This window comes from Cuculus canorus, chromosome 3 (genome assembly GCF_017976375.1).
Source record: "Cuculus canorus isolate bCucCan1 chromosome 3, bCucCan1.pri, whole genome shotgun sequence".
Taxonomy (NCBI): Eukaryota; Metazoa; Chordata; class Aves; order Cuculiformes; family Cuculidae; genus Cuculus; species Cuculus canorus.
Window position 1 is genome coordinate 77,522,109 of NC_071403.1, and position 21,702 is coordinate 77,543,810.

The 21,702-nt window shown below is 39.0% G+C and overlaps 1 protein-coding gene across 1 annotated transcript in view; it reads right to left on the reverse strand.

The window, feature by feature from the left end:
- The window catches only part of CLHC1 (clathrin heavy chain linker domain containing 1), a 52,069-nt gene that overhangs the window by 25,039 nt on the left and 5,328 nt on the right, over positions 1 to 21,702 (reverse strand). The window contains 6 exon segments of the mRNA XM_054062342.1: positions 17,080 to 17,232; positions 17,235 to 17,281; positions 17,520 to 17,632; positions 20,895 to 20,933; positions 20,935 to 21,004; positions 21,006 to 21,091. Coding sequence (XP_053918317.1) covers positions 17,120 to 17,232; positions 17,235 to 17,281; positions 17,520 to 17,632; positions 20,895 to 20,933; positions 20,935 to 21,004; positions 21,006 to 21,091 — 468 coding nt within the window. The 3' untranslated portion in view covers positions 17,080 to 17,119.

Here is a 21,702-nt window from a genome sequence, read left to right on the forward strand (position 1 = left end):
TATTCAAGGCTTCGGTGACTGTGAACTGATGCACCCAACTGGGCAATGCAAAGCTATGGCAGTCAGGGGTCCTAGACTGTAAAAATGTTTTATCAAGGACATTTTCAGTCACAAGTAATATCATCAAGTGCACTGACACACAGCTTTTTGGATAGTCCAAGCAACATCCATCCGCTGACTTCACGGGAGACACACGTAGCACCTCAGGGTGTTATGCCTGCAAACTTTCATTTTCTCTAGCAGCAAATCAAGATTTGTTTTTACTGCAGACAGCTATTACAAGGGTTGCATAATGCTAGCAGAGTGCTGTGAGCAAGGAATATGCCTCATATTATTAAATACGTGACAGATGTTCCTGCAGAGAACTCATTAATTCTAATTTCTATTCCTGTTAGTCTAGAAATATTAGCATATAATTGTTAGTTTCTAAAATATTCTGGCAAACTTTTTTTAACTGAAAACTGTGTCAGCATTTATTTTGGAATATCAAATGAAGACTGTTCTCTTGTATGCCCCTCAAGTAATGTGTTACAATAACCTTAATTACCTAACAGGAAATGTTAGAGGCTCAGCAAGGCAGCTTTCTGCAGGCTTTTAAGTAAGAGCTGGGAAATCTCCTCTCAGTAAACCTAAATGAAGTGGCCTCCAGTGTGACAAGAAAATTCAGAGTGGACTGTTCTGAAAATGAAAACCAAAGCCAATGCACATGTGACACACAAACAGACTGTATAGCACTACCACATGTATTTTGAGATTGTATTGTGGTGCCCACCACAGAGCAAAAGGTTGAGTGAAGAAGCAGCCAGCAGTAGCATGCTGTAAATGCCTTGTGAGCTGTAACTGCAGTCTGATATAAAGAAATCAAAAGGAATTTGCCTATCTTCTTTCCTAGAGTATGCTACTTGAAGAAATACTGAATTTCTCTCTTCTGATTCTTCTGATGTTTTGGTTTGGTTTTTTTTTTCCCTCCTGGAAGTCTCAAGAATAGTTCATTCTACACAAAACCAAAGCCTAGAAGTAGTATCAGACTAACTGATAGCTGTGTACAAAAGCCTTGGAAAAAACGAATACATCCATCTTAGTGACAGAAACCACTCACATTCACAAACACTGCTTCCTTAGTCAGGATGGCAGAAACTCACATCTTGTTCTGTACAATAGCATATGGAATTTATTGTATGTTTCCCCAGTCTGCAGCTTTGGGGACAAAATCTTCTATCAGCTTAGACCTCTCAGCCTGCCTCTTTAGCATCTGGGGATTTGAATGCCTGACAAAGGAAAACTTCATCTTACCAGAAAGATATGAAAAATGGATGTGCAAACAAAGCACAGCAGTATCTTTGTGAAGACTGTGTAAGAATACTGAGTATGTATGAGAAACCAGACTATGAAAAAGAAATATAGCTTCAGTTTTTTCATAATGCTTAAAGCACAGAGATCTGCAGCAATAACAACCCCAGCCAATAGCAAAGTTGAAAGTAAACATATTGGCCAACAGATTTTTGCAGAAAATCAGCTGTTTCATTATTTAATTACTTTGAAAGGAAGTTAAAAAGAAGATAAATGCATGAAATAATTATGTGTGTGGGAATGGAAACAATGCAAACCATGGTATCACAAGCGTGGACAAGAGAAATGGCGATGTGGTTTTGCTGCGCTGTTTCCCACAGTATACGATTACCTGATTAAAGGCTATATAATAACCCATGTACACAGGAGGGATGAACTAAATTTACATAGGCAAATGGGGGCAAATTTCCTTCTTTGCTCACTTATGCACACCTCATTTCTCAGGATTTATTTTTTTATTTCATTATTCTGTTAATCCAGAACACAGGTCTGTCTTACTGAAGCTGAGGGTTGTCTTTGTTTATGGAACAATATAATCAAACACTATGCAGCAGAATGCCTCTTCTAGTTACTGCAAAAGCAGCTGCTACTCAAAGTAAGTGTCCTGCAAGGTTTTTCTTCCAAATATGCACACTGAGTTGCAACACTTTGCATAGAATTTAAGGTTTACTGCTTTTTTTTTTTCTTTTAAGTCCTACTAACTATTCAGAGACTGAATACTACCTTCGACTTTGTTTTATTTCATTGTTGTTTTGAATTAGCACAGTGTAGCATCTTACCATGGATAAAAGTTCACTGACTGCTTAAGCTTTTCAGACAGATTCATTCCTACGGTATCTTGCACTCTGCAATTTCACAGGAACTCAGATTCCCAACTGAGTAGGATAAAAGTCTTTGAGATCTGTTTCTAAGCAATACTGTAACTCTTAAGCCTCTAATAGTATTTGTACTTTGGGAAGCCAAACTAAATTTGGTTGCTTGACTAATAACCATGAAAAAAAAAATAGCATTTTCTGTGAAATAAATCATGGTGCACAAGCAAATAGCATCCTGCATTTCTGAATAACACTCAGTAAGGAAGCAAACCTTATGAAAGAGCAACATGTCATTGCATTAAATGTAGCATGGCTCAGAAGATGTTTTTGACAAGTCTGCATGATGAACTTCTGCTCACTGTGGCACATTTTCTTTGTGCCATCCTCAACTATACCGAGAAGTACAAGGAGCACTTTTAAAAGGGTACACATGGAAGAAAAGAGACAAAAGGTTACTGAAGAGTCAGTTAGTTTGGCAGAAGCCATGGAATAAATGGAAATTACATACACTAGTTTTATACTTTCGATCTAACATGGAATGGCAGCAGAACAGTAATACTCAATTTATGCTATATAATAACCCTACATAAATAATTAATACATTACATGCTCCAAAACATTGAGAAGAACCTGTTTTAAGCAACTTGCTTCTACTATGCTGGATTTTATCTGTAGGACTAATGAAGGGTATTCATGTTACTGTCTCACAGTAAAGCTGTTAGTATAAATGGGACTAACTCCTAGTGTCACAGACAGCATAATGCTAAAAGGTTTAATAGCCTGTTTGGCAGGAGGCAGACAGAATAGATTCAGCTGCTAAAATTGTGACACTGACATTTTGTCCTTCGTTACCAGTGTTCTTATCCTTCCCTATAGAAACATAAATGTTGGATGGTGCAAGCTGGCAGTCTGTCTGTTTCTAGTTAGGCTGCACTACAACAGCCCTGCTTCACAAAGACACATTTATTTCCCAGTAATATTTGTAATCTGTTCCTATTAAAGGTTTAATTAAATATAGATTTAGCACACCAATTAACACATAATAATTACACGTTCTGACTATCCTCCACACCCATCACCTAGAAAATATACTAGAATAAACAAAAATGGATGCACAAAGTATATACATGTCATGGTCTCACTTCTTTCCCATTGAATTCCACAATAAAGTCACAGTTTTCTTTCTATTCCTACTGACAATTTAAGGGACATGGGATACATCAGGACATCTGAATGGAATTGTGAAGACACATTGGATACCCTGAAACAGCTGAAAAGAAAAGCTGGGGTGGGGGGAAATAGCACAAGAACAAAGCTGTTAACTCAGATAAAGGCCAATGTAAATACTGTGCTTCTCCAAGCCAGAAAAGGGTCAGGCAGTTTTTTGCATCCTTCAAAATTAATAGGCCAGAGCACTGTTCCCAGAGTTCTATGCTCCCTTAAGAATGCTTATCTAATCCAATTTTAATCCCTCTGTGTGTTTCACCTGAGTGCTGAAAGCAAGAGAAGAAAGCTCCCACATCTTGGTGTCCCATCTTATCCTCTCCAACGTTTATGAGAGTAAAGCAATGCTGGAATATAGGTTGCAAAGCATGACTAAGCAAAACAAATCATTCCTGACATACCACCACTATTACACCCACACAAGCCATTATTTATTTGCAATTAACTGGCCTTCTGCAAGACTTTATAAGGGTTTTATTTATCATATGCATTTGTTTCAGACAAGTCACTACTTTTGATGTGAAGCCACATCTGGAACAAGGGATTTTTTTTCCTCCTGCCATTGGCATTACCCTCTGGAATCCTGCAGTGCTTCTCTTCCCGTCACTAGTGCTGCAAAGGCACATCTTGCCGCAACCAACCTCAGACAGTTTCAGTTCTTACACGTAGCAGTGTGTGGCTGTCAATTTGATGCATTATGAATTAATTCAGGAGGACACACTATGTGGAGCATCTTAAGAGCGGCACATAAAAATGTATTCCAGTCATACGCCAAAGCAAATGATACCCGGTCCCAGGGGCTCTGGTCTCAGCACTCAATATTCTTGGGCGCCATCTGCCGGCATTTTATTAATTATTGACACCTCCAATGGCATTAAATGTCCAGGTCACAGTTGAATGTTTTCTTCCGAAAGGCATCTTCTCTTCCAGAGGTGAAAGTATGTTCACCCACAACTTCCAGTCAAGGTCTGGAAAGAGTTTTATAAACACCCTCCACTCTCTCTCATGGCACCTAAACGTGGGTCAGGAAAGCCCACCCAGCACAAGACACAACCCTTCCCACAGGTGGAGATACTCCAGGTCGTACCTTGGTCTTTCCTTACAAGCCTGTGATCTGCAGCCAGCCACCCTACCTCTTACCCACTTGTCCTCGAGGACAAAGTTCAAGAATGCCAATCTCCATGCTCAGAAGTTGCCTATGACCAACAGCAAATCATCACAGAAGCAGAGTGTGACTTCTTGTCCAAGCTTCTAAAACCTACAATATATTCTATTTACGGTGCTGTTGCTAACCCATTGTGTGCCTCACACATTGAGACAACAGTTGACCTTCAGCCAGAAGACGCTGGTCTTGACTATGAATGACCCTAAGTCTCTGGTTGTTCTGACCAGCAGCAAAGACTGTGATTCACTTTATTAATAAGAGCTACAAGTCTGTATTGTGCCAAGATCTGTACTCAAAACCATGAATTCCCATTTCCCGGCAATTCAGAAACACATGGGTGTGAGATTCCAGTTCGTGCCTATTCCCAGGTTAGACATATTCTCTCTTGGCAGACAATGGCACCACACACCATTCCAGAAGGAACTGGTTTTGTATAGGTCTCTGTCATTCGAAACAGAACAAATACCTCTAAAAATCAGATACTCCCACTGGGGTCAAGAGAATTGGGCATTATTTATTTGTGACCAACAGAATCTAAATTTACAAGTGTATGATTCAAGAAGGGAATTTCCAGAAGCATTTTAGAATGAGAAAACCATCCCTCTTCAAACAAAACCCACACCACATGTAAGCTCTGGAATGAGGAAGAAATTCAGCTCTGAAATTCTCTGCCAGTGACACAAAACTCAATTTGGAAACATTAGCTAATGAAAAATACAAACCGGTTCCTACAATCACAGCTATGAAGACAAATTGAGTACACTCCCCAAATGGAAATTAGAAGTATTTTTAATAGCTGGGCTTAGCAGAGGCGAGTGTACAACTATTAAACCCCGTCATACATTTTTTTTCTGAAGGGTCAACACTAAGAATAACTAAACCCTCCACTGTAAGTATGTCAATGTAAAGATCTGGACACATGCAACTAATGAGGGATGTATAAATCCCTATGCATAAGAATATTTCTGCCCACACTTGGTGCTCAAGGAAAATTCTGAATATAACCTTCCTATTCAAATATTCCATGAGCAGCTGCCAGTTCCTGGTTGCACTTCAAACACCAGCCTGCAATACAACTGTCGGGATTCAAATTCATGCAACATTACTTGTCTATGAGTGTCATTAAAGATACAGATCTGCTGCAAACGTAGAGAAAGCAACGCTGGTTCAGCTGCGCATGACACAGCACAGTGATCCTGCACCACTCATGTTCACACACAGAACACTCAGTAAATTACTAGCTACCTTTCTGGTCTTCTGTCCAATCCAGTTTCAATATCCCAAAGGACAAAACTATAATCTTAAAACAACACTTCTATAATATCCACACTCATAATGAGAATGGTTGTGCTTTTCTGCATTTTCAGTTAATTTCAATACTGGTATGACTGTAAATAATTCCATTCATTCTTTGGGCTTCTAAATCTCCTACTGAAAAGCTCAGTGAAAAGGAAGTATAAAAACAAAAAAACAAACACCAAACGAAGGACAGACTCCCCTACAGGTATTAAACACGAAAGGCATAAAAGCTATATATCCATCAGCTGAACGGCCACTGGATGACAGTCTTTTCCATCTGAAAAATAAAGATGTGCTTGTTTTCTGACATTTCCTGAATTATTTTTTTAATATAAAGTTGTAGTTGTTTTCTTGAACATTCCCTGATATTTAATCAGAAATATCTGCATTATTTGTTTTCCCAGCTCAAAGATTGCCTATGCATCCTTAAATTTCTGTATCTTCTGTCCTCTCCTAGGGTTCTCTCCTGTTTTGCTTTTCTCCCATCTGAAAGTTCAGAAACAATATCATACTTTCCTCTTATCTTTCCTCCCTCACTTCCTCATGAGTCTCCTCTTTCAGCTTTCCCTTCTACTTTTTCCCTTCTGTGCAGCTTTCTCCTCCCTATATGCAATATAATCTCCCTCTCTGCTCTTCCTTTTCTTGAGCATTGCATTCTTTCACTAATGAAAAGGGTAACAAAACAAAAGCAACTATTGATGTACCTGGTGACGCAAAACTTACATTTTTATGGAATAATAGTGCAAATTCATGGTACAAAGCTGCAGCTTTTGATCAAACATGAGATCTTGGATGCTCTGCCATAAGAAATTAAGCACCAATTAAGTGCCTTGGACTTCTAGCACAGAATCACCACCCCTTTCGCCAGCTGTCCTCTCTTGTTCTTTCCACAGGGTTCACTACGGAATTCTTCATCTTCCAGATGACTCTTAACTAACTTTTCTTTCCCTTCTGACACCTTTCCACTTACCTTACCACTTCCTACCCTGATCTAATGAAATAAAATTATTCCTCTATTGGCTTCTAAACTTGGCATCTAATTCTGAAGTATTCCCTCTACCGGGACTTATGCAAATTTAGCCAGCTGTTCATTGCAAGAGATGAACTTCATATGAGAAGGCAAATGTAAAAACTTTAATAAATACTTGTTTTGAAGCAGTGGCAAAACCACTTCCATCAGTGTACTGCAACCTTTGGGAGTGCTACACAGCCCAGCCCAAAGAGCAGTAACAAATCTGTTAAACATCAGCGTTCTGCTGCTGTCATCTCTACCTATTTCAATGGAAATATATACTGGAGGAGATTATAATTTCTATTACAAGACCTCCAGACATAAACAAGACTTCATTTGCAGGGCACCATACATATAGCAAAAGACTATCAGTGCTCCAAAAAATTTTATGTCTAAGATGAGACACAAGATAGCTAAATTTTCTACAAGAGAAACAATGAGATGAAAACATTGGCCAACATGAGAAGTACTAATGACAGAGTTGTAATCAATATTTTTTGTAGGCATTGCTGTAAGACTTCATATCAGAATTTTCAAAGAATTACTAAGAAAATAAACAGGGTGATCCAAACAATATTGTCCAATTAAGACAAGCCTAGTTGTTGACAGAAACTTTGACTGCAATGCAACTTTTAAAGAGTAAAATGCTTCTTTTTCATATGGACCATGTCAGACATAATAAAGATTTTTTACACAAAACTGCTAACAGAGAACAGCAGTAAAATGTACGTGAGGGAAAACTTGGATCCTTAATAAGATATAAACATTAGTTCAGCCAATCAATATTAATTCATGAGAATTGCAAAGACAGAACGCAGCAAAGCCTACAGAGTATTCATGTTGTGTTACTGATGAAACAAAAAGTAATAGCTATTAACCCAAAAGATAATGAAGAGGTAATGCTTAGAACTAAGAAACATTTGGTTTTCATCAGAGTGAAGTTTAAAGAAATTTCAATAACGAGTCCTCACATTTAACAGCTTGGGCATTTTTTTTAGTATTTTCTCCACTCCTAAATGAGGATGATCACAGACATCACCTTCCCCTGCTCGGTAAGCCAGTTACCAAACACCTTCATATGGCAAGAAGCCAAAGATTAATTCCTTGGCTCTCGTGAGATCATGGTGAGTGCTCACAATGGCTCTTAGAGATCCTGTTGATTCTCGGAAGGATGCATGTGTGTCACAGAACAGCTTTGCTGTCAGCCCAACACCGACGGCAGCTTGCATCCGACTAGGTCAGATGTGTCATACCCAGTTTACCAAGTAAAGGCACCCAAATCACTCTGTAAGAATGCTGTTCCAGTATACAGGAGGATATTAACTCTACCCAACACCAGACACCTCATGTGATCCGTGTACCTCTTTCAAAAGCCAAGAGGGAAAAAGAAGCTACTCCAAATAGGAAATTTAGAAAGAGGCTTAATTGCTTTGAAGCAGCCTCTGGTACCATTGTTGACGCAACAACAAGCGCAAATATCTTCCCTGAGACATGTACCAATATCCTCCCTTCTCTTTCCTCCTCCCTTTCTGTAGCCCCGGGGAAATCTCTCTCCTGGCACTCCTCACAGTTTCCTTCTGTGCTTTTCTGCTGCAGAATGATCTTGTTGCCTGAGCAACTGCAGCCGAGCAGGGAGAGGGTTCTGGCCCAGTTGTGTGCTATCAGCAACAGCACTGCGTTCTGACCCTGCAATGCACAATAGAGATGGTAACAGCCTCAGGAAATAATTCTGCTGAGTGAGGTGCCTTGAGTTGGGTGTAACCTCTAGACCAGATGCCGGGGATTCTGCTGCCACCTTATATTTTTGTTCAAGTATGAATAAAATAACCTAACACTCAAGACTGCCAAACCAGTAGTCCTTTAGTTTATTCACACCCCCAGATTATATCCACAAAGCAAACACATTTGTTACATTGTAATTCTGCTTCTAACAGAACGCAGAGGTACAAATTAACTGGTAATTAATCTCTAGAATCAGAACAATCCGCTCTAGAAATTTCAGATTATTATGATGTGTTGTCTCTCTCCCTTTGCTCTTTTCATTATGTATTTCAGAATTCAGGAAAGTAACCAAAACAAAAACATCTTTCAATGACCTTTCCAGATCCACTTCAGTATTTGTACTTTGCTTTCTTTTCATCTTTGCTGTCTGTCTCTTGGCATTTGAACAATACCTGGTAAAATGAGAATGTACTCTCGGTGCTTCCGCTGTACAAGAAATAATAATCTCTGTGAGATATCCAGCTGAGATTTCTTTTCTAATATTGTTTTATTGAAAAGAGCCACCTTTATTTTTTAAAAAATAGCATTCTGCTTATAGGGTTTGTGTTCCTACACTATATGAAACACTGCAGACTGCCTCCCCCCTCCAGTGATGTTCTATGAACAAAATGACTGTAGTTGACTACTTGCTGCTCTGCTGGTTGCAGGAGGGAGGGCTGGCCGTTTTTTCCTGCATCTGAGTGAAGTGTCACTTTTTCCATGAAGCATGGAATTGCCTGCATTGATAGTACTTAAGAAATACTAGGACCAGGCTTGCTGAAGTAAAACAAAAAAACATCAGGGATTGCAGACCCTAATGAGTGTAGCTACTATGACATTTCACTCCCTGTCTCATTATTTAGCATTTACTTCTGAAGTAGAAACATTGATAGTTAGAGGTTCCAGTTACACCAGGGATAAACGGTGAGCTACCGGAAAATGATTTGACCTTTTAAATTTCATATAAATGTGAGCTACATTCAAAATTAATTTACTCCAGCTTATCAAATCTGCCTTCAGCATCTGCATGCTTGCTAATTCTGTCCCCAGCACTGTATTTATAGTACTTTTAGTAGTACTATTATAGTACTTTTAATTTAGTTTTTGGACTATGTTTATTTTTGCTGAGCATAAAATAGAGAAAAAAACAGAGATTAAGCTTGACAGAATACAACCACAAAAGCTCATGAAATAATACTCCATTTTTTGCTCTGTTACCTTCCAAGATAACCTACTTCCATGTCTAGCTAACCAGCAGAATAGTCAGAGTGAATACCGCTGGAGCAAAACACAGTCCAGAATTCATGGCTTGCTAAATTCAACAGGATGCTTTAATTAATCAAGTCGGGAGCACTGTGACTAGATAGCAGATTCCATCAATCTATATGGAATAAAACTATCAGGATTTCTTAGTGTATCTGTAAGTTTCAACCATCTATTAAAATATTAATGCATCTAGGACATAAGTAATTGTGCTTGAGGAACTTAGATGATTGGTGAGGTACATCCAGTGCTGCCTCTTCAATAGCTCTGACTAATGGCTTCAGCAATAATGCAGACCAGGTGACTGTATATACAGCTTTCAAAAACAGAAGGGAGACTCACAGAGTCGTAAAAATTAGTGCAGAAAAGGGCACGAGGCCAAACATCCTTAGTGTGACTCAGGGATTTCAATGGGATTACAGCATGATGGAAATAGACCACATTTACTGTATTAGGTCACCATGCTAATATAATTTGTCTTCTGCCAGTGAAAGATTGTTCTCTACCACTCTGTGACTTAAAGAATGAGGATAATGGGTCCAAAGGGATACAGGAAAGCTAGAAGGAACAAAGTTAAACAATGGGAAAAGCCGAAAGAAACAACATTAAAAATATTTTTCCTTAAAAGTCCTAATGAATACCGCTAATTACGTTTATCACCATCTTTATATCAGTACAACCTATGACCTGCAATTTGGTGAAAGCTGTATCGCAAGGTTTTATTTTGCTTTTGATATCTTCAGAAAACCTAACTCTCACATCATCTAAGAGTTTTGTGATTAAAACACACAAAAAAAAAGCTATCTAAGTTATGGCCATCTCCTTTTCATAAAGCTTTCTGGAGTAACATAAAAAAAAAAAAATCTTGCAAAGCCAAGAATGCAATAAAAATAGTATTATCTATTATCTTTAAATTCTGATGAAACTTCCTGGGGGGGTTGGAGCAAAACCATCTTATATGTGGTAAGGGTACTCACCTGGGAAGTGGATCTTGGATGGGCTTTGTACTTTTTCTAGTAAATAATGAATTAATCTAAAGACAGAAGATGAACAATTAATTGATTTTAAGACAGAAGTATTCCACGAGGCAGGAAGCACAGTTTATGATTTCCTCCTTCAAGTAAGTGTCCTGGGCACCAGGCTACATATCTAACGCCACAACACTTCAACATTTACTCTCATTCCAGTATCTTTAATGTCCCATTTACCACCTATTTTGTAAGAGCCTAATTTTTCCATTAAATCAAGGTATAAATCTGTGGCTGACCTTTGTGAAGTCTGCATTTGAAGGAAGTAAGTGCAGCACACCAGTTAAGTAGAGGTAAGAATTAAGTCAGCTAGTCAGAGCCTGGCAATAGTATACTGCACAGGACCACGATGCTGCACATCAGTCAATTTTGTTCATTCTTTAAGTATTTTTAAAACTCACAAACATTTTATTATATTTTGACCAGACTGTTTTATCCAAGTCAAACTCTGTCAAAAACTGGGAAAGTTATAAATTCTGAGTTTGACTAACAAATAAGATTAAAAAGAAATGTGAATACTGCCGCATTCAATACGTTTCAGGATCTCTCTTACCAGTGAGGTGACAAGACAGCTCACCTACTTCTCTCTCTGTGAAACTGAATGACTCTTCTTCAAAATAATGTCTGACATTGGAGACATGAAGTTTTGTAAGGAATGGATTTTTAAACTTGCTTAGGCATTTACACGTCTCTAGTTTTTCTGAAATTCCATCTCTTCTGTATATATAACTTTGGGTCTTCAGATATTACTAAAATACTACTTGAGTTTTATGGACACTTTGGGTAAAAGTGTCTTGTCACTTTGCTAAACTGCATTTTTAAGACAGTTTTCATTTTTTCCAAGATTTAAGTGACTGAAAATTCTTGCGGTTGCTGAATAAAATACACAGGTCTAAATTGCTTTAAATCCCAACAGATGATTAGCAACTGAATCTTGGGCTGTGAAGCACCAAGTTTCTCTGAACAAAAATAAGTCATAGAATCATAGAATAGTTAGGGTTGGAAGGGACCTTAAAGATCATCTAGTTCCAATCCCCCTGCCACGGGCAGGGACATCCCACTAAATCAGATTGTCCAAGGCCCCATCCAACCTGGCCTTGAACACCTCCAGGGGTGGGGCATCCACAACTTCCCTGGGCAACCTGTTGCCTAAGCATTGTCTAAAGCAATGTCAGTACAGTCCTCCCCGGTTATGGCTGTGTTTGCTCTAGAGTGTAATTTCGACACTACATTTGCATTGTTTTTCTTATATAACGTGATTTCTATAACTTCCACAGAATGCTTACTACAAAACAGCTAGCAAGTAAACAGGCCGACTAATATACATTGGGCCTGCCATTTGATCACATATCCCTGCTAGAAATGACATCTCATAGTAAAAATGGCTATGAAGAAAATGAATAAAGCTTTTTGCTTTAGCCCATCACTGTCTTGTTTGATTTAACAAGCACTTTCATTTTTCAGCTGCTGCAAACACTAAACAAGAACTGTGAAAGAACTCTGGGGACTACCACAGTTACATCTGCACTGCTTTCTTGTATGATGTCAGCTTTCATGTTCTAGGAACGTCCATGATCTTTTCACTCATTTTTTGCATCCTCTTGGTCAAAATCTGATGTATATTACACTGTAAATCAAGTTACCATGTCTACAGTGTATCTGAGGTCAAATAGTTACTCCATGGGTGTATCTTATAATCAGTGTGACAACTAATCAGATAACGATCTTTTGTCAATCACTACACATCTAAGAAATAGCATTATTACAATGAAATGAGGAAATTGAACCCAAAGTTTCAGTAGACACAGCAAAGTATAAGAATAAAAAATCAATTTTCATCTAGCATGGACTGTCCATTTTTTTCCATGAAGGTATGTTAATACTTCTGAGAGTTTACCCCTGCTCTCCTTTCCTGGTGTACAAAATATACTTGCCCATTCTTCCTGATCCCTTGTTAATGCCCGGTACTTAATTGCTCTTCAGGTTTGAACTTACAGTGCAAGTTGGTCAGAAGTAAAATTCTAGAACTTTGTACCTAAACTAAACTACACAAGGGAGAAGCGAAATGACTATTGACCTCTGCATTTAGCACGTGTGACAATACCAGACTCTGAAAAAAGCTCTCCTATGGAATTCAGCTGCTCTGCATTTCATAATCAAAAAGTGCAGAAGTCTGAGGTCACTCAGGTGGTGTCAGGCTGAGTTAAGGAAAAGATCAGGTTGCAGTGACAAATGCTTTAGTTCTTTTACAAGAAACAACAGCCTGGACAGATAAAACAATCTCAATCAGGAAAAATAAACATTTCACGTTTCTTGCATTTCTTATAAAACCAAGCAGTCTCCAAAGTATACTGGCCTGGTTCACCCACAGTGTGCAGTACTTTTTTTTTCCAATGACAAGCACTTGCTCAATGCTCTGTCCTATGCATATCCTGTGTTCAGAAATCCCACAGAAGCCACCAACATTGACCTTTTCATCTTACTGCTGTTGGAGTATCTGCTTCAGCATATACGTTCATAACGGCAGGTTTAGATTAATTTCAATAGCAGAATAGCAAAAACCACAAAAAGGGAAAACTACATTTTTAATTTGTAGTTCACCCTCAGTTATTCTGGGAAAGCATACTAGAACATCAGTCAAAATTCAGCTAGAGTAGACATCACATAAGTAATTCATTCCTAAATATGTTCCTGAAACTGGAACCTTAATTAAGGATTTTAAATCTCTGTTCTCACTCTTTTGACAGTAACACCTCTTTCTCCTCCCTCTCTGGCAAAACTCCCTTTGACTTTCAACCGTGCTAGAAAATCATTCTCAGCATAGCACATGACATACAGCAAATGCTGCATCAGATTGAAAAAAAATCCAACCTAGGAAAAGACGTGACCAGCTAAGACAATTACAAAAGCATCCTGGCAAGGCCCTGCTTCCCAGCGTCACAGAACTTACATTTTCTACAGAACTGAAAACCTTTTCAAGTGCCACTAAACTGGCCAGTCTTTGATAGATTTGAACCACTCTTGATAGTGGACATTCCAATGCTCATTAAAAGGAGTGTATCCCTAATAAAATTTGCATAAACTCCAAGCTCTTCACAAGTATTTGGAAACACACTACTAAGTGGCAGGCATTAGTATAACAGAAAAAATACTTTAACATAATTTATTTCAGAAAATATCTCTACTTATATATTTAACTTAAGGGTTACATTTACAGGACATATTCTAAATGTTGAAATCTGAATGTGCATACTTCTCCCTGCTCCTCACACACAATAGTTGCAATACCTGCAGACTCGTAATTCTTCTCTTTTAAAGTTCTCTTGTGAATCCTAACTCTGCAGATTTAGCTGTATAATAAATATAGCCCAGCAGCTTTTAAAAAGCACACAAGTGTATTAAAACTGAAACAAAACATCAGTAGTTACATCTAGCTTAATCATGGAGATAGCTGTTATTTGGGAACATGTATCTCAGTGACAACAGCAAATGACATTCGGCATTCTGCTTGTTTATGCTGGTTGTGTGCAGAGCTAAAAAGAGGCTCTGCCAACATGCACTCAGTGAATCTGCTGGTGTACGACTGCAGTTGGACACCTTGCTTTCCTTAGGACTGAGTCACCTCTGAATAATCAGTCGAAGCAAAGTTCCTGTACTGGCTCTTACAGTTTAACATGGCCCTCAAAACACACAATTCCCAGAGCAATCCAAGGAGCAGGGGGATGCATGTAACTGGAGCCTAAATGTGTTCTAAGGAGACATTTGCTCTATTTTTTAAGGATTTGTGAGATTATTTTGATAATCTAACTTGTACTATGCCTCTAGTGATGATAAATCTTCTGGCCTATCAGGAAAAAACAACCAAGGCATCATGGTATGTCTCCACTGCACAATGCCCTTTGTCCAGCTCCATCAGAATGACAATCCACTCAGAGTAGTTTCCCTTACCCACACTGATTCTAAACCCTGTACAGTATCTCCTTCCAGCACTAAAGGGCGGACACAATGTACTGAAGCTGAGAACAGGGTGGGAAGTATATGCATATACCATACCATTCCAGAGTACAATACGCCAACGTTCCACACTGAGAATACATTTCCAGTCAAACGAAATAGAAACATGCACACATCCTCACACAGACGTATTGAAAGGGATAATAACGTATATTTCCAGCTAAAATAATTCCCTTCACTGTTTCTGCATGTATTGTGTTTATTATGGTTTGTACAAAGAACTGGAAGGCTTCTTCGCTTGCCTGCTGTAAGAGCTCCCTCTGTTGTTACAAGGAAAAACCACCAGAAAACATGTTCCGTTATTCTTGCATCTTTTTCAAGTGGGAAATTTTCAACCACTTCATCCTGTGAGGTGAGAACACGATTTTCTGAGATAACTTCTCGTGCTTATTTTCTGCACTGGCAACTGCTATCTTATTCCAACCTCCCAAAGAACAGATGGTACCATTTAGAATAACCTGTTCCAATGCATCTCAGAAAAAAAAAACCAACCGCATTTTCCCTAATTAGCTTTGTATGATTCTATTAAGAATACTGCACAAATCACTCACTGCTTTTATAAGTGCCGTGTAAACCCTAAGACTGAGTTAAAAAAAAAGAAAAGGAAGCCGATCAAATTAAAGATCCAAAAGAAAACAACGTTTTCTTAAAGGCTTAAAGGCCAAAATCCCCAATTGCACTCAAACCCCTAAGAGCAATAGTATGACAGGGAAGTTGCAGGCACTGAAGTTAAGGGCAGTTTATTGGAGCAAAACACAATAAACACAATACATGCAGTAGATCCATGGATGTGGGAACCCTAATTTTCAGAAATAACATCTTTACATTTAAGCACTTTTCTTGTCTAAGTCCAGGCAGTAGTTTTGGGACCTGGCACTTGCTGCCCGTGTGATTTGTTGCAGCTGTCTGCATCAAAGGGTGCCCTGTGCCAGAGCACAAACTGAACCTGTGCGAGAGAGCGAGCAGCACTGAAACCTGACATGAGTGACCCTCATCTTTGGGGGGCTCCAGAAGATGTGAGAATGCACAGTTCAGTTCACTGTGAAGGAAAAGCTTTTATTCAGATCGCATTACAACCTAGGAGCACTGAATCCAAAGTAATTTATAGGCTGAAATGGGAGTTGAATTAAAATTTCAAGTTTGAAAGTTTGTTAATAAAATCTTGCTGTGCTTGCTTTTCCTGCTCATTTCCTCCAACAGCTCAAAACCACACTTTTTGTGATTGGGCAAGATAAAAGACAGGATTGCAGCTCCCATAAATGAAAATGGGAGGGTTCTAATCCACTGTTGACTAAGACAGCAAATTAATGCAGCGCTAGGACAATTTTCCAATAGAAAGAAGTAATCATCTGAAAATTGAATACCAAGAATATTATGTATCTGCATACGGTTGACTTTCCCTTTTCTCACCATAAGAATCCACAATGATCTTGGCTGATTTCCCTGAACAGTATGGAAAAGCTAGTGGTGACATTAAAATCCAGCATTCTTTTACTTGGAAAAAAGTATATATAAAGAATTTCTTTTCCATATGATTATTTCAGAAATCTCATAGGATGAGGAAATCAACAAACAGTAGAAGAGATAACAAGAGAATATCCTCCCTTAAGATTATTTGAAACATGGTCAGGAAATAAAACAAGAGTGAAAAACTGTGACTTAATTGAGCAACAACAATCTAAACAAGAATACAAACAGAAGAAACAAAGGACACTGCCAAGAGGCAGCTAAGCAGAAAGGAAACTAAGAAAGAACACAGGGCATCCTTCTTTCCTTTGATCATTTGACTAACGAACTCACGAGCCACCAGAGAGCTATATCAACCCTGGTTTTGGAACTGTAGACCCTGAGAACCCCACAGCCTCCTGCTGGGGCCCTTGCCAAAATGCTGTGCAGATGTTCTTGCAGGTGTACAAAAAGTAATACTTCACTTCACTAGAGCATGCATATATTGATATTATGATAAAATACACAGGGACATTTTAACAGCACCCTTGCCATCTCAGTAAACACGACAATTAAAGTTTGGGTATTGTATTCACTTCAAATATTTTTAATACAAATGCGGTCAAAAACTTCACTATTAAACTTGAAATAAACATATTGTAGATCAATAATACAAGACAATACAAGCGCCTTATTACTTACCTAAAGAAAAGTGCTCCAGTTGCTGAGTATGATGCATTGCTCATGGAAGTTGGCCATGTTTACATAGGCACACAGCAACCTTCCTGTGTGCACCAGGCTGACTGCAGGCGACCTGAGCCGAAGCCAGGCATTTTGACTTGTTGCTTGATTCCACTTTCCATAGTCATAACTAACATCTCCCACTGCCTCAGAAAAGGTTAACCTGAAGAAGACAAGGTAATAAAACAAATGTGTTACACAACTTTGGAATATTTCAAAGTAAGTGCGTGAGCCAACACGGGCAGGACGTAGGGATAACCACAAAACCATGGATGAAATGCAGAGTAAATTTATTTTCGTTACCTTGAGAATCAGGATATCTCTGAAGAAGCACTCGGGCAGAAGCACACAAGCAGGAACACAGACACTGTGTTGCTCGGTCCTTTCTAGAGTTACCAAACCTGCTGTTTTCGCCTGTGTACCAGGGACTTCGCAGGCGCAGTTTATCACTGTGCTTTGGTCTTTCCCACAGCAGAGCAGGAATCTCAAGCATGTTCAATAGGTGCCTCTGAGTCTATCACAGGCCCATGTTATCGAAACACATTCTACTTGTCAAGCACACAAGATTAAACGATTAGTACGATAGATGTGTTTTTCTACACCCCAGCTGTAAGGCATTCGAGTGTGTTTACCATCCTCCTCACCAATCTTCCCTTATTTTTCCACAAGCTACAACACAAACGGATTGCATAGACCAGCTTATTTCTGCATGTGTAAGTATTAAACTGCAACCCTTTCAGCAATTCTGCCCCTCTTGCAGCCTTAATTCTCTGTATTTGAGAAAGTAGCCTCTTCCTTCTTTTCTTTAGTCTCGCAACCGCAGCAGAACAGCCTCTAAAAGCACTGAAAGCAACAGGAAGCAATGGGACATTTCTTTCAAGATTTACCACAATTCCAGTCCCCGGCAGCTGGGAGAAACAACTGCAGCTTTACAGTGTTCCCAGACATGGGAGATTGAAGGCTGGTTTCCAGAACAAAGAAAAGCTTGTGCTGTTCCCAAGCTGTGCTGGAGCAAGGCAGCGGTGGCTGTGTGTTCTGCAGCAGCAGCTGTGGGAGCCAATCTACTCGATACTGGTGAATGTGTAATTTTTATTATCAGTCTTGCAATAAACTCAGAGGAACTCGTTAAAAAAAAGTGAGTTTTTAGAAGTCTAGTCAGATTTTCAGGGATTATAACAAGAACAGAAAATGGCAACACCCTGAGCCATTTAGCTTGGCATCACATTTTCTCCGAAGTACAAAGAAGATTCAAAGAAAGAGTGGAGGAAATTTTGTCAAATTAACAAAACCATGCTATTTTGTAGTATGACTCTCAGCAGTAGCTTTAACACCTTCCTAAGAAATTCTACCTAAGGACACATGAATGGGAAATAAATAAAATTTTGCCATAGAGTGGCACAATATAGCGGAATTAGAGGGATTTATACTGTCAAGTGGTGTATATCTTGTGTGCTACAGGTGTTGCTACCAGGTCTGCCTGCAAACTAAGTGGTTTAGGATTTATTTATCTGTTCATAGTTTCAGAACAGGAAGTAAAGCTCTTATTTGCCCATACAAATAAGGCACAATTATGTTTCGCAAATGGAGTCTTTGTCAACAGACTTCTCCAGCAAACAATTAAAAATGATTTGCAGATCACTGACTACTGTAATCTGTAATGCTTGAAACTACAGCTGCTTTTCACCCTTACACCTCAGAGGAACTAAGCCATTGTCTACTAACACTGCATTTACTAATATTTTATGATTCCCAAGGTGCTCATAAAGCACAGCTTGAGAGACACTGTTTCAGTGTGACGATGTAACTAGCTAGCTTTGATTACCCTAAGAACAATTTCCACATGTCAAAAGAGCAGGCTGCAAGAGGTTTTTTATTAGAATCCTAGAATGGTTTGCATTGGAAGGGACCTTTAAAGGTCATCCAGTCCAACCCCCCCTGCAATAAGCAAGGACACCTTCCACTAGACCAGGTTGCTGAGAGCCCCCTCCGACCTATCCTTGAATGTTTCCAGCAATGGAACATCTACCACCACTCTGGGCAACCTGTTGTAGTATTTCACCACCTTCAGGACCTTATACTTGGCCTTGTTAAACTTCATGAGGTTCACACGGGCCCACTTCTCATGCTCGCCCAGCTCCCTCTGGATGGCATCCCATCCCTCAGTCACGTCAAGAGCACCACACAACTTGGTGTCATCTGCAACCTTGCTGAGGGTGCACTCAATCTTGTAGTCTGTCACTGATGAAGATATCAAACAGTTGTGGTCCCAATACACACTCCCAACAGATACCACTTGTCACCTATCTCCATCTGGACATCACGCCATCAACCACTACCCTCTGGATGCATCCATCCAATTCCTGATCCACCAGACAGTTGACCTGTCAAATCTCCACCATATCTCTCCAGTCCAGAGAGAAGGATATTTTAGGGGACCATACCAAAGGCCTTACTGAATTCCAGACAGATGACATCCATGGGTCTTCCCTTGTGCACTGATTTAGTAACTCCATCACAGAAGGCCACTGGGTTGGTCAGGCAAGACTTGCCCTTAGTGAAACGATGTTGGCTGTCTTGAATCACCTCATGACCTCCATGTGCCTTAGCATGGTTTCTAGGAGCATCTGTTCCATGATCTTTCCAGGCACAGAGATGAGGCTGACAGGTAGTCAGGTAGTTCCCAGGGTCCTTCTTTCTACCCCTTTTAAAAATGGGTGCAATGTTTCCCTTTTTCCGTTCACTGGGAACTTGGCCTGACTGCCGTGACTTTCATATATCATGCTTGGCAACCACATAGGCCAATTCCCTCAGGACTCTGGGATACATCTTGTCAGGTCTCATAGACTTAAACATACTATTCAGGTTCCTCAGGTGGTTATGAAACTGATCTTCTCTTACTTTGCTTCCCTAGTCCCTGCCCTGCAGTCCATCCACTTCTGCATTAGTAGGACAGGTTATGGCTTAGGACTGAACCAAAGAAGTGGCATTTTAATCCTGACACAAGGTGTTTTAGACTCCCAAATTAAAACTAAAATATGAGCTAGTGTTAAAGAATGCTGCTTTTCCTCTCAGGAGTCTTTCAGCAAAGAGGCAACCATTACAGTCAATTTAATAACAGACTGCTCTAGTAGCATTTTCACTATTTCAAACAAATCTAAACTGGATTAGGAAAACACATATCTGACAGCTTAACGTCTCCTTCACATCAAAAATGCAGAAACAGACATTTCTAGAAATCCAAATATGATTGTATGATTTTCTGTAATGGAAAAACAGAGGTCAAGTGCAGGTATAGAGTTTACAGTTAAGTATGTTTTTAATGTAATTGTGTTTGAAACTGTGGATCTTGTACTGATATCAGCAATAAAATGAAAGAAATTAATATCCTGGTAATTACAGGCTTTTAATCCCCAATAGGCTGTGAAAATCTTATATCTGTATAACTTTTAAGTATAGTTTTTAAGTACATTGTAAGAGAAAAGAGTCTCAAACAAAACTGGAGTCTACAATGCTGTAGAAATGGCTGACAGCAACCAAACCAAAATGCATTCTTCAGAAGAAGCTGGTGATATTGTTTGTTTATTATACGCTTGTATTGAATTTAGGATTTAACAGAAGAACAGACAGGCATCCATCAAAGTATTTTTGGTTGTGTCTTGTTTGAAAGGATTTACTTTGAAGAAAAAACAAAGCCTCAGGACTTGGGAAGTAACGAAGGATGGCATAGCCCCCTGCGAACCTCAGTGCAGAAGAGCCACAGATCTTTGCCATTTAACCCAATGTGTTACCAGATTTAATTCCTTTTCAGACAAACGTGCATTTGATTATTTCCAGAGTTATGGCTGAATTTGGAAGGTGTCCAGCTGCAGCACTTGAGTTTATCAGTGTCAAAATATTTCAGCAAAGGGAGATTTCTTCCTTTAAGGCAGCTAACAGCTAAAGGGATAGAAACAGAAGTCATTGGCTGAGCACCCTGAAAAATATATTTCATTATGTAAGACTTCTTGCGTTTTAGACCTTGTTTGGAGATACCCACCAAATGAATACATTAACATACAGTTTTTCAAGTGAGATAACAGAAGATACATCTGCTAAGACTACAAATTCTGTAATTTTGTAATTAAAATCCTAAAAACTGATAGAAAAACTGTGATAAGCCAGTAATTTCCTTTAAAACTTGAAAAAAGGCCAATAAAATCTGCAGAGGAAAAAACAGCCCCCTGATACTGTAAAGTTCAGCAATGCGCCTATGTCTCCTTCTAAAAGAAGGGCAAAATATTCCACTGCTTCAGTCTCCGACGTCATCAATATCAATGAATTTTGTGTTTCCAAATGCAAATAAAATCACTAAGAAGAAATTATAAAGACTATTTTGCATTTATCTGGAGTAGTCCAAATAATCAATGAGTTTCTTATACCTTATATTTCAGAAACTAATTTGAATTAATCTAATTAGAATATTGTTTCATCACTCAAAAGACTAAGCTTAAGTAATTAACTGATGCAACAGTAAGGACTGGACTTTCAAACCATTGGGTAGACCTTTCCTCTTGTCTACTGCATATAATTTATCAGTGGAAATAA